This window comes from Myotis nattereri, assembly GCF_964212035.1.
Source record: "Myotis nattereri genome assembly, chromosome: 18".
Classification (NCBI taxonomy): domain Eukaryota; kingdom Metazoa; phylum Chordata; class Mammalia; order Chiroptera; family Vespertilionidae; genus Myotis; species Myotis nattereri.
Window position 1 is genome coordinate 22,609,491 of NC_138093.1, and position 12,630 is coordinate 22,622,120.

At 37.1% G+C, this 12,630-nt stretch overlaps 1 protein-coding gene across 1 annotated transcript in view; it reads left to right on the plus strand.

Moving 5' to 3' along the window:
• The window catches only part of CEP350 (centrosomal protein 350), a 103,520-nt gene that overhangs the window by 13,923 nt on the left and 76,967 nt on the right, over nucleotides 1–12,630 (plus strand). Inside the window, exons 6-8 of the mRNA XM_081112357.1 lie at nucleotides 1,973–2,595; nucleotides 5,509–5,622; nucleotides 8,259–8,372. Coding sequence (XP_080968483.1) covers nucleotides 1,973–2,595; nucleotides 5,509–5,622; nucleotides 8,259–8,372 — 851 coding nt within the window. The remainder of the gene's footprint in view (nucleotides 1–1,972; nucleotides 2,596–5,508; nucleotides 5,623–8,258; nucleotides 8,373–12,630) is intronic.

The following is a 12,630-nucleotide window of genomic DNA, read 5'->3' on the forward strand; positions in this document are numbered from 1 at the left end:
ATTATCAAATTTTGTCTTTGTGGGACATTTTACTAATGATATAAATGTGTTTGTGCTCTTAGTATAGCAAATAGTAAGAAGTAATAAACACTGACCCTTATATTTCTTTATTGCATTTATAAGCACTTTTAGTATTTTAAAGTGCCAATCAATAAGTCAAGGAGTTTCATGATGCTGCTTGATAGTAATGGGTATATGTTTATACTCTTAAATTTGAGAGAAAGAGTTTGAGAGATAGAGGTGGATTATGAGTTCCATTTTCAATAGTTCAATTTGATGCAATTTTGAAATGTCTATGTGAAAATATTTAGTAGGCACTTGAAAATTAGGATAGGAATATGTACAGAAAGGTCAGGGCTGGGAATATAAATTGGGAGTTGTCACTAATGTTGTAATAATCAAAATGGTGAAAGAAATGTAAAGAGAAGGCCATGGATCTAATCTGAGTAAAAGTTCATAGTTTAGAAAAAAGAGAAAAGAAAATTATGAAAAATAATCAGAGTTCAGAATCTTTAACCACAAAAATATTAAGCAACTTGCCTAGAAACTTATATTTTTAATTTAATTTATTTTTAATGCTTTATTCTTTTAATGCTTTATTCTATTTTCACCTGTGCTAATTTTAGACCTAAATCGTTTTAACTGTGAATTGTTACAGTCTGGTCAAGATAGTGAAAATAATTGCAGTTAGTCATGATATCTAGTGGAAGCTGCAGGACTCGGTTCTCAGCCCCCGTCTAATTTAATATTCAACCACCCAGAACAGGATCTAATGTTTTTTGGGTCATGGACCTCACTGAGAATCTGATGAAAGCTGTAGGCTACTATCTCCTTAGATAAACACACATACTCAAATACTCCTAATAGATCTAAGTATCATATTATGCTGTAATAGTCATGGCTGTAAGACTTTTTGTGGCAGTTTTAAGCCTTTAAATGAAACATCTCTATCAGTGCTATACAATAATCCCATTAATGCGGCCACATGTGGAATCTAAACATATTTTAGTAGTTACATACACACAGGCATCATTCTTTTGTTGATGCTTTAAGTCTTTTGAATTCATATGTGACTTATAGCACATCACAATTTGGACTAACCACGTTTCAAGTGCTCAATAGCCGCAGGTGGCAAAGTCTACTCTTTCAGACATTGCATGTCCAGGTTGTTGCAATGTGTGCTTTTATAATATTGTTGAGTGTTTTTTCATGATTCATGTGTTCTTGCTGCTTAGGCCTTTTTGTCTTCATTAACTTCCTTTTAATAAACTGTTTCTGTTTCCAAAATATAACTTATTAGAATGATGCATAAATAAAAATAGTCTCTGAAGGAAGATTTGTGCTGGTGTTTTTATGAATAGAAAATGTGGACTTTGTGATATGTGCTTTGGCTATGTCTAGTCTTCTTGCTTACCGCAGAGTTTCTCCATATGCTTTACATAGTTTGAAGCTGCCAAAAGAGTAGTCTGTGGTTCAAAGAGGTTTGACTTTACTAACCACATTTATTTAAAGGAAAATATTTATTGTACTTTTACTTTATATCTGCTCCCAATTTATTTGTTAATTTGGTACGTTATTTAGAAGTTACACACATGAAATGCCAGTATTTGAGAACTTTTTTCCTAGTATTTAAGATTTCATGAAGGAGTAAAACATACATTTTGGTAAAAGGTGCCAAACGAATATCCAAAATCAGAATATAATCCTATTTTTTATCATTCTTAAATCTCTCCACAAAACCTTTTGTATTTTTCTTATTTTATAATGTGTACATTATGATTTAGAACCTGATAGAGAGGTCATTGAGTCTTAATGTTAGTAATGGTTATTTTATTAGTTTTAACCTACTGGAATTTCTGGGTATCGTTTGTTCTCTAATTTTAGTTTGGAGTTCTCCATTTGTAAGGCTGATTTCATTTTGATTGGTTTTTGTACTTTTTATTTAAAACTAATTATTATTTTTTAATAATAGGGAAGCTCATGGCACACCTTCCAATATAAGTCCCAATCCTTTAGAGTCAAAGCATGTATATTGTGTGGATGTTAATGAAGAAAAGCCTGAAAATGGGAACTGGAGGGTAAGCAGTCGAGAAGAACGGAATACACATTGCCGTGATTTTGAGAGTTCCCAATCATCTGTCATGAATGATACTGTTGTTAGGTTTTTAAATGATCGACCAGCAATTGATGCATTGCAAAATTCTGAAAGTTTGATTAAGATGGCAGCTCCAATGAGAACTGAGGAAGAAAAGCCTAATAGAACAAAGGGAAATGAGAACAATTTGAAGGCTTCTGGCAATAACATAGGCCATGATATTGATCCAAAAGTATTACGGCTAACTGACTCTTCTCCCTCTTCTACGAGTACTTCTAATTCCCAAAGATTAGACATCTTAAAGCGGCGACAACATGATGTCAAACTGGAGAAACTCAAGGAGCGGATTAGAAAACAGTGGGAACACTCAGAAGAAATAAATGGCCGGAGCCAGAATCAGGGTCATATTGACCACCCAGTAATGGTTGTTAATGTTGATAGCTCAGTGACAGCAAAAGTCAGGAAAGTGGCAACAGCACCACCTGCTCCAGCATATAAAGGTTTGTAATCAGTCCTTGTATCTTTCTCTTTCTGTCTCCTTATTCCTCTATCTCCCCAGGATGTATTTGAGTAGAAAAGATCATCTTTAAAATAGTTGTAATTCTCAAATCAAGAAATTAATTCAAGGTGCAAGTTAAAAATGCAGGTTTCTGGATCCTACACTGGACCTAAATCAGAACTTCTGGGATAGAGTTGAGAATTTGAATCATTAATAAGTCCATCAGGGCCATAGTATGAACATTTAATAAGTTGAAAAAAAGGAAGTAAGAGCTAGTACATTTTCAGAGAACTGAAGAATATTGCTCTTATTCTGCCATTGTATTTAGATTGTTATTAGGAATTCTTTCACAAGTAATACTTAAAGAACAGTTTAGTGAGTTTGAGTTAATATTTAGTTACGGAATATTTTGGCAATAACATTTGATTCCTGTTGTTTTAACTCTCAAGTTTTGACACTAGAGTTTTCCCCCCTGTGTTTAACATTGATAGAGTTGGTATAACTCTTTCAGAGAGAATGTCTGTTTTTAGCCAGCTCATGTTTTTATATATAGTGGTTTTAAGAAGTATGTATTTTTATGTTCCTGAAATTATTTTCATAGGGTCATCATGTAAAGTTTTAATTAAAGAGTTAATTCATTGATCAGGTTAGTCTGTGTTAGACTTTTGTCATGAAAACGTCCACCATTGTAACTTTTGTGGATATTTTTCCAAGTTCAGTTTTTCTAGATAAATGTATGAAGATCAAAATATTGTCAAGATTTGTTTCTTCTTTTAATTTTAAGTTATTAACAAGCTAGGACAGTTTTTGCTCTACTCAATTTTGTTTTGTATTTTTCTACTAAATCCAATTTTTCTCTGACCACTTTTGTAATTTTTTATAGTCCTAAAGTGTCTTTAGTCCTTTTTTTTCTGCAGAACAAATTTTGCTGTGTACATTTAGACGAATTACCAGTTTTATTTTGTTTTGCTAATGACATTCATTGTGAATTAGTTTTTAAAAAACAGGTAATTTGCATTTTATTCTAGCTAATTTGTGATAAAATTGTGAATAGTTCTCTTTAGAATCATGGAAAAAATTGCTCTGTTATCCATGATTGGTCTAATGTATTACTAATAAAATTCTTTTATACCTTTTAGTTATTTGTGTACTATGTAGTAATTGTCCACACTGTTGACAGAGCAAATAGCAAATGGCGGGGTCAAATGTGCTTGTTGTTTCTGAGATAGTGAGTTACTATCCAAAACTTTTGCTATACTTATGTCAAACCCATTAAATGCATATTATACATTTAAGGTTTGTTTATTCTAGAAGTTAGTTCAGTCATAGGCAAAGTCTGACAGATGTTAGCAACTAAGGCCTATCTTCAAAGAAAAGAATAAGTAGTCTCTCTGTCAGTCTTGAGAAGGATAGTTTAAATCTCTGATATTTATAATTTATGATTGACATTTTTATTATTTAATTCAGTATTTCTCCACTTCTAGTCTTTTTATTGATTTCAGAGAGGAAGGGAGAGGGAGAGAGATAGAAACATCAATGATGAGAGAGAATCATTGACCAGCTGCCTCCTGCATGCCCCCAACTGGGGATCGAGCCCACAACCTGGGCATATGCCCTTGACCAGAATCAAACCTGGACCCTTCAGTCCACAGTCCAACGCTCTATCCACTGAGCCAAAGCAGCTAGGGACACTTCTAATCTTTTTGAATAAATATATATTGCTTTATCTCCCTGAAGCTTACTTTTTCCAAATAGTATTTGTCAACACATTATGTAGTAGCTGATTTTGCATTCCTTTCATGAACCTTATAAAGCTGCTCAGCATTATTAGTTATTAGGGAAATGCAAGTCAAAACCATACTTGAGATACCATTTCACATCTAGTAGGGGGACGGTAATAAAAAAGACAGACAATAACTAGTGTTGGTGAGGATGTGGAGAAATTGAAACCCTCATACATTGCTGGTGAGAATGCAAAATAGTACTACAGTTAATTTAGAAAACAGTTTAGCAGTTCCTCAAAAATTTAAATATAGAGTTACTATATGACCCAGCTATTCCACTTCTAGGTATAATACCCATGGGGATTGAAAACATGTCCACATAAAAACTTGTACACATATGTTCATAGCAGTGGCATTAATAGTAGCCAAAAAATAGAATGTCCATCAGCTGATGAATAGATAACAAATGTTGGTATATCCATACAGTGGGTCCTTGACTTACGAGTTTAATTCGTTCCGTGACGGAGCTCGTAACTCAAATTACTCGTATGTCAAATCAACAGTGAATGAGTGAGACACATGATGCTGGGCTGATGTTGTGGCCTTCACTGCGCCAACTAGCGGTGGGGTATCTTAAGCTGGCTCATAACCCGAATTTTAGCTTGCAACTCAAAGCAAAAAATTGGCCGAGAGAAGGCTCATATCTTGAAAAACTCGTTAGTCGGGACACTCGTAAGTCAAGGCCCCACTGTGCATTGAAATATCATTTGACAATGAAAAGGAATAAAGTTTTGATACATGTTATACAGTGGATAAATATTGAAAACTTATGCTAAGTGAAGAAGCCAGACACAAAACCACATATTGTATGATTCTATTTATATGAAATGTCCAGAATAGCCACATTCATAAAGATAGAAAGTAGATGAGCAGTTGCCAGGGAACAGACAACAGTTGTGTGGGGGGCAAATGCTAATGTGTACAGGGTTTTTTTTCAGGGAGATGAAGTGCTTGGGAATTAGATGGTGATAGTTGTATAACTTTGTAAATATACTACAAACCACTGAGGTGTACACTTTAAAAGAGTGAATTTAAAGTATGTTAATTATATCTTATTTAAAAAAAAGTATAACGAACAAAACTTATAAAGCAACTTTGATAAGAATGTTCTGTGTGTTGAAATGTATTAGGCTTCAATCCTTCAGAGACCAAGATTCGAACACCTGATGGCAAAGTGTGGCAAGAGGCTGAGTTTCAAAACATGAGTAGAGAACTGTATCGAGACTTAGCACTTCACTTAGCAGGTGAGAGTAGAGCTTTCTAAGATTTTTAGTGTTATATCATGCATACTATCTAACTTAAAATATCCTATATAATAAAGAGCTAATATGCAAATGGTCATCATGCTCTCGTGCCCTTGCGAGGGGGCTGGGGGACCTGAGGCTGTATCCACTGCCTGGCTATGGGCTGGGGGACCTGAGGTTGCACCCCCCCACCCTGCGGGGCTTGACAGGGGTGGAGCTGGCTGGGTCTGAGTCTCATGCGATTTCGAGGCGCACGTGGGCGGGCAGGGACTTGACTCTGGGTCCCTTAGCGTGCCCCAGACTCTGACAGGTGAGAGATTTTCATACACATTTAACTGATTTTCTTTCATCTGTGACACTTTTATTATAGAGAAAGGGCAAATAGCAATATTAAAATATTTCCTCTAATTCCCTTTTAATGTTCACGAATTTCGTGCAACGGGCCACTAGTTTAAACATAAAAATGGTCACCAAGCTAAAGATATTTCCCTTTTCTAACTACATAGTATACTGAAGTGGTGGTGGTTTTAGTCATAAGGCTCTCTTAGCCTCTAGGCTCTGCTCCAGGGTTAAAATTAGCATACAAGGCTGATGTGACAGAAGTGAAGCTATTTTTAAACTGAGGGACTTGCAGAGTAGGGCCTGTTTGAAGAAAATACAGCCGTCTAGTTGAAGTTTATTTCTTCTGCTAGATCTCTTGAGATCTTTGAAGTGGTCAGTGTTTGGCAGGCAGCAGTTAAGACGATACTAACATGAGGGCAAAATGCAGGAAGAAAAATGAACCTTATAGGAAGGGAATAATGTTAGAGGATTGGAAATACGAGGTACTTCTGGAAGATAGGAAGAGGGAAATAGGAAGGTCATACTCATAATGTTATTAAGTATTGAACACCTAGTATGATTTTGGACAAGATGCAGTATTTAATGTTCTGTGTTTTTTACAGTTGAGGAAATAGAGGCTCAAAGAATAATTTTCCCAAGGTTGCGAAGCCAAGGGGGACGGGGGCTGGGTGGAAGGGGATAAAGACAGGGAAATGGGAACATCTATAATAGTCAACAATAGAAAAAAGAATTGAAGCCAAGATTCAAAGCCATCTCTGACTGTAAAGCCAGAGATTTTTCTAGTAAGCCTCCATGGAGTTCCTTCTAATAAATTTGGTGGCATTTTAAGTGTTGAGTCCAGTTTTCCTACTGTTAATTATAGAGCACTGTATTCAGAAATTTTTTTGTGGAGAAGAAGTATCTCTATATAAAAAGCTAATATGCAAAGTGTCCCCTCGGGAGTTCAACTGGGAGAACGGGAGTTTGATTGCTCGCTATGATGTATGCTGACCACCAGGGAACAGCTACTTCCACATTGCTAAATCCAGTGTTTAATTTTGATTTGTCATCTTGATTTCTCACAACATTGGACATGATTGAAACTCTTTTAAAAACTCTTCACTGGACATTTAGGATACCATAAGTGTTTGGTTTTCCTGCTCAATCTGGTTGCTCCTTTTCAGTTTTTTTCCTGACCTACTTCTGATCTCTAAAAATTGGCATGTCCCATTCTTAGTACTTGGATCTGTCCTCCTCCCCTTCTTTCCTTTCCCGCCCTCTCCCCTCCCAACTTTTATATATCTACATACACATGAGCTTGTCTCAGGGCTTTAAATATTTGTTGATGATGATTCCAAATTTATGTCTCTGTTCCAAACGTCTCCTCTGAACTCAGACTCTTATATCCAGCTGCTAATGACACATCTTCCTTTGGATATATAATAGATTTCTTAAGCTTATTAGTATATTCAACTTTTCTCTTTCTTCACTTCATGCAAACTGGCCTCCTGCTGTTTCTTAGACATTTGGTATGCTCCTGCCTTTGACTCATACTTACTTCCACTTTGCCCAGAATGCAGAGCTCTCTGTGTATATTTTAAAGTATATTTATTTACTTTATTTATTTGTAGTGGAGGTTAATTCACACACAAACACACACACACAGACACACACACACACACGAGCAAAAATAGGTTTATAGTTGTGAATATGTGAAACAGAGTTTTTCCTTTATTATTTATTTATTAATTCTTGTATTATTTATTTGTACTATGTAAAACTACTTTTGCCCATCCCTGTATATAGTCCCAGATTAGAATTGAAAAAATTAGTGAGTAGTAATTTGTATGTGAAATACCTTGACATATTTCACTAGCGTAATTATAAAGGCATAATTTAGGAATATTAGGTATTTTATGAAGTTTTATTCTAGAAGTTCATTAATATCTCAGTTACATAGGAAGTTTTAAACGAAATCGGAATCTGAGAAAGTGCTTATCTCTTGAGATTCTATAAATGCTGTGGAACCTCGGCTGGAAAGCATTACTGTTGAAGTTTCTTCCAGTTTGTGGAATCGAGTTACATTTCTCAAGTATTTGCTGAAAAAAATAAATACAAATATTTGGAACCTAACGGTGGAGTAGTAGTAATCTTTAGACCTTTTCGTAAAAGGAGCTGGCATTGGTAGCTTATGGGTCATAGAAATAGCCTCAGTGAAGAATTATAAAGTTTATATTGATTTTTCATACTGGGGGAGGACAAGTAGGTGGGTTGAAATAATTGTAATATTTGCTGTAAATGTTTCTGATTTTCAGAAGACATCTCTATGAAAGAGAAACCTGCTGAAAAAAGTAAAGAGAAGAAAGTGGTCAAGCCAGTACGAAAAGTCCAAAAGGTAGCACAGTTTTCAAGTCCAGAATGTAAAACAGGTTAGTTTTCTCAATATCATGTACCTCCTAAAGTTAGATATTCCTGAAATGGCATCTACATGGAAATAAATGTTTGTTAACCAGATGTTCTCATTGTTTGGCACATATGAAAATGGAATACAGTTTACATATCACAAGAGGCCCAGTGCATGGATTCATGCACTGGTGGGATCCCTCGGCCTGGCTTGCGCCCTCTTGCAATCTGGGACCCCATTGGTGTACGATCGGGGCTGGGGAGGGACCATGGGAGGGCTCCAGGGCATGTCCGGCCGGTCTAGCCCAGTCCCGATTGGCTGGACCCCAGCAACAAGCTAACCTTCTGGTCGGAGTGTCTGCCCCCTGGTGGTCAGTGTGCGTCATAGCTATCTGTCAAACGGTCGCTTAGGCTTTTATATAGATAGATTATTTTGTGTATGTGTATTTAATTGGCATAGCATAACCTACATGTATTTAGAATGTATAGTTTGATAAGTTCTTATATACTAGTAAGTCTATACCCATGAAGCCACAGGTTTACCATGATACTAAACACATCTATCACCCCCCTCAAATTTTTTTCAGTCATTTTTTAATAAAAATTAATCAGATGAAAGGTAATGATTTTTATGCAGTAAACTTTTATATAGAAAGGGATTGCTTATGACTGTCACTAACAAATGTATGGCAGTCCATGCCTGTAGTGGTCAGGCTGGGCTCTGAGTTGATCAATACTGTGAAAAAGAGAATTCCCTAGTTCCATAGTGATCAACATTTTAGGCTCTATCCAGATTGCCCAGATTTTAAACTAGCTTTGATCCTTTGGTAAATGAGTTAATTTTAGTGTCCTTCATTTTTCCCATATGTAAAATGAGAAGGTAGTAGTACTTCTCATGGGGTCCTTGTCAGAACTAAAATAATATCTAAAAGGACTCAATGTAGTACCTGGCATATGTATGGTAAGCACTCAAATGTTAGGAATAAGTCCATTACTAATTATTATTATTTCGGATTATACTGAAAATGGCTATTTTAGTATATCATATTTATGTCAGTGAGTAATTTGGGCCAAGAGAGAGTGGAGAAAGTTGGGAGCTTGTCACTTTCAGCTTGGAGACATTTTGAATCAATCATTCATACATTAATTCATTATGCATATATTTTTGAGCACTTGCTATATGTGAGGTATTGTGATATACTAGCTTAGGCAGTACAGTTGTAAGCAAGATGCACATAGTCCCTGCTCTCCTGAAGCTTATAATCTTGTCAGGAAGACGGTAATACACAGTTAGAATAAAGTGTGATGAATGTGTGATAGGGGGTGTGCAAGATCTGTGGGAACAAAGAGCAGGAGTGATGGGGCACTGGATTTTTACCAGGCACTTGTATTTCTGGCCATAGACTAATTAATAGAGTGGCAAATAACATATTTTGTGACACCCATTGTTAACTTTAGCTGTCATAAGAGAATGACCCTCACTGTATACAAATAAAAAGAAAATTTATAGGAGCATGAATTATCTGAATGTAAACTAAACTAATTCTTAAAAAAACAAGGCACATGCCCTAGCTGGTTTGACTCAGTAGATAGAATGTCAGCCTGCAGACTGAAGGATCCCGGGTTTGATTCCAGTCAAGGGCACATGCCTGGGTTGTGGGCTTGATCCCCTTTAGTGGCCATACAGGAGGCAGCTGACCAATGATTCTCTCATCATTGACGTTTCTATCTATCTCCCTCTCCTTCCCTCTCTGAAATCAATAAAAAATAATAATAAGGCATGAGTTACTATGTAAGGCATGTTATTTTGCATGAGTTACTATGTAATACTGTTATCAGGGGCATAGTTTGAAATAAAACACTGGAACTGCTATAACTTTTGAACACTGATCTTGGATTGTATTTGTCCAGTTTTGTGGTAGGCTAATTCCTATGTGTGTACTGGGGCAGTGACTGAGACTGAGTCATTAAATGTGCAAAAGCTGTATTAATAGTTTATCTATAGTGAAAGTCCTCTTTTTCTACCAATGACTGCATGAGACTATTTCAGAAAGCCAGAATTCAGAAATAACCAATGAGGATATTCAGAAGCCAACATTTATAAATAACTACCAGTATATTTATGGTTGCTTTTGATTCAGAAAAGTAAGCTGAAATTGAAGGGAGGTCTGTTCTCTCATTTTGCTTAAAAGCATAAAGTTTTTTATAACTAAATTGAGCAATAGACGTAAAATCTTTTAAATATTTTAGATTGACTGTTTAAGGTTAATGACAAGTTGCAAAAATATTTCTTTTATAAAATAGCACACATTTATAATTTATAATAGATGTTTTCATTAAAATTATACTTGCATTTAAACTTTTAAATTAAAGCCGCATTTAAAGAAACTCTAAACAAATGTCTTTTATTATAAACTAGAGGCCTGGTGCACGAATTCGTACATGGGTGGGGTCCCTTGGGGTTGGCCTGCGGGGATCTGGCTGAAACTCTCAGTCCAACATCGCCTGTAACTCCTGCCTGCCTTTCCCACTCATCCCGGCCCCACTGTGCCTGCCTCTGGCTTGCACCCAGTCAGTCCCGATTGGGAGAGACTAATGTCGCCGCAGTGGCTGTGAGCCCTACGCCTGGTGCCCATCTGGAGGGAGGTGAGGGGGGCAAGGACGCAATCGGCCCTCTAGGCGGGCAGTGGGATGCCCTTGCTAGCCCGGGATCCAGATCTGTCCTGCTGACTTTTGTGCTGGTTGTTGGGAGCCACCTGGTAGCTGCTTTTATATTGTTTCTTCCCTGCGGAGTGTCTAGGGAAGGAAAGTGGCCGAGGTGCCTGAGGCCAACTTCTAGGAAGCATCGCTGTCGGATCGGGCCTGGCCTGTTCTCTGGAGATTGGACCTGGGAACTACTGAGGGAGTTAGTGGCTGCCACCGGGCTGGTGGACCACTGGTATGGGTCGGTCAGCTGAGTGGCACTCCTGCTGTGGGAGCACACTGACCACCAGGGGTCAGCTCCTGCGTTGAGCATCTGCCTTCTGGTGTTCAGTGCATGTCATAGCGATCAGTCATTCGGTTGTATGGTCGCTTAGGCTTTTATATATATAGAAGGCATGGCATCACAAAAAGCTTGAAAAATAGAAGAAACCACAAAAAAACTACCCTTAGTTAAATAAAGTACTAGTATTATTTTGTGTACTTCCTTAGAAAAGTTTTAAAATCATAATAATATGATATTGTAGTCATTGCATATATAAAGTTTTATCTTTTTCTCTTAGAAGCTTTCTATAGAACATTTTTGTTATTTCTTTTTTTTTATTGCTTAAAGTATTACAAAGGGTATTACATATGTCTCCTTTTTTCCCCCACCCTTGACAATCCCTTGGCCTCCCCTACCCTCCAGTGTCTTATGTCTATTGGTTATGCTTATATGCATGCATATAAGTCCTTCTGTTGATCTCTTACCTCCCCCTTCTGCCCCCTATCCTCCCCCATTTTTGTTATTTCTTATAGAAATTGTGATTTGAAATGGCCACATAGTACTCTATTTAGTAGAAATCTAGTTTAATTCACCATTCATCATTCTTCAATATTTAGGTTAATTCTTATAATAATATAATGAACATTTGTTTTTTCTTTCTTTTGTATTATTTCTATTAGATACCATGCTATTATTTGCATTATTTGAACAAGGTGAATGAGCAGTTTTGGGGCCCCTGACACATAATACTGTTTATTGTGTGTGTGTGTGTGTCTGTGTGTTGTATTTCTTTAAATATGTATTTATATTGATTTCAGAGAGGAAGGGAGAGGGAGAGACAGGTAGAAACATCAATGATGAGAGAGAATTATTTATTGGCTGCCTCCTACTCGCCCCACACTGGGGATCGAGCCCACAACCCGAGCATGTGCCCTTGACCAGAATCGAACCTGGGACCCTTCAGTGCCCAGGCTGATGCTCTATCCACTGAGCCAAACCAGCTAGGGCTATTGTGTGTTTTTTAAAAAGAAACTATATATATAATATATATATATATATATATATATATATATATATATACACACACATATACACACATACACACATACACACACATATATATACACACACACTAGAGGCCCGGTGCACAAAAATTTGTGCACTCGGAGCGGGGGCAGGGAGTCCCTCAGCCCGGCCTGTGCCCTCTTGCAGTCTGGGACCCTTGGGGGATGACCATCTGCTGGCTTAGGCCTGCTCCCCGGGGGATTGGGCCTAAGCTGGCAATCAGACAGCCCTCGGGGGTTGTCCACTTGCCAGCG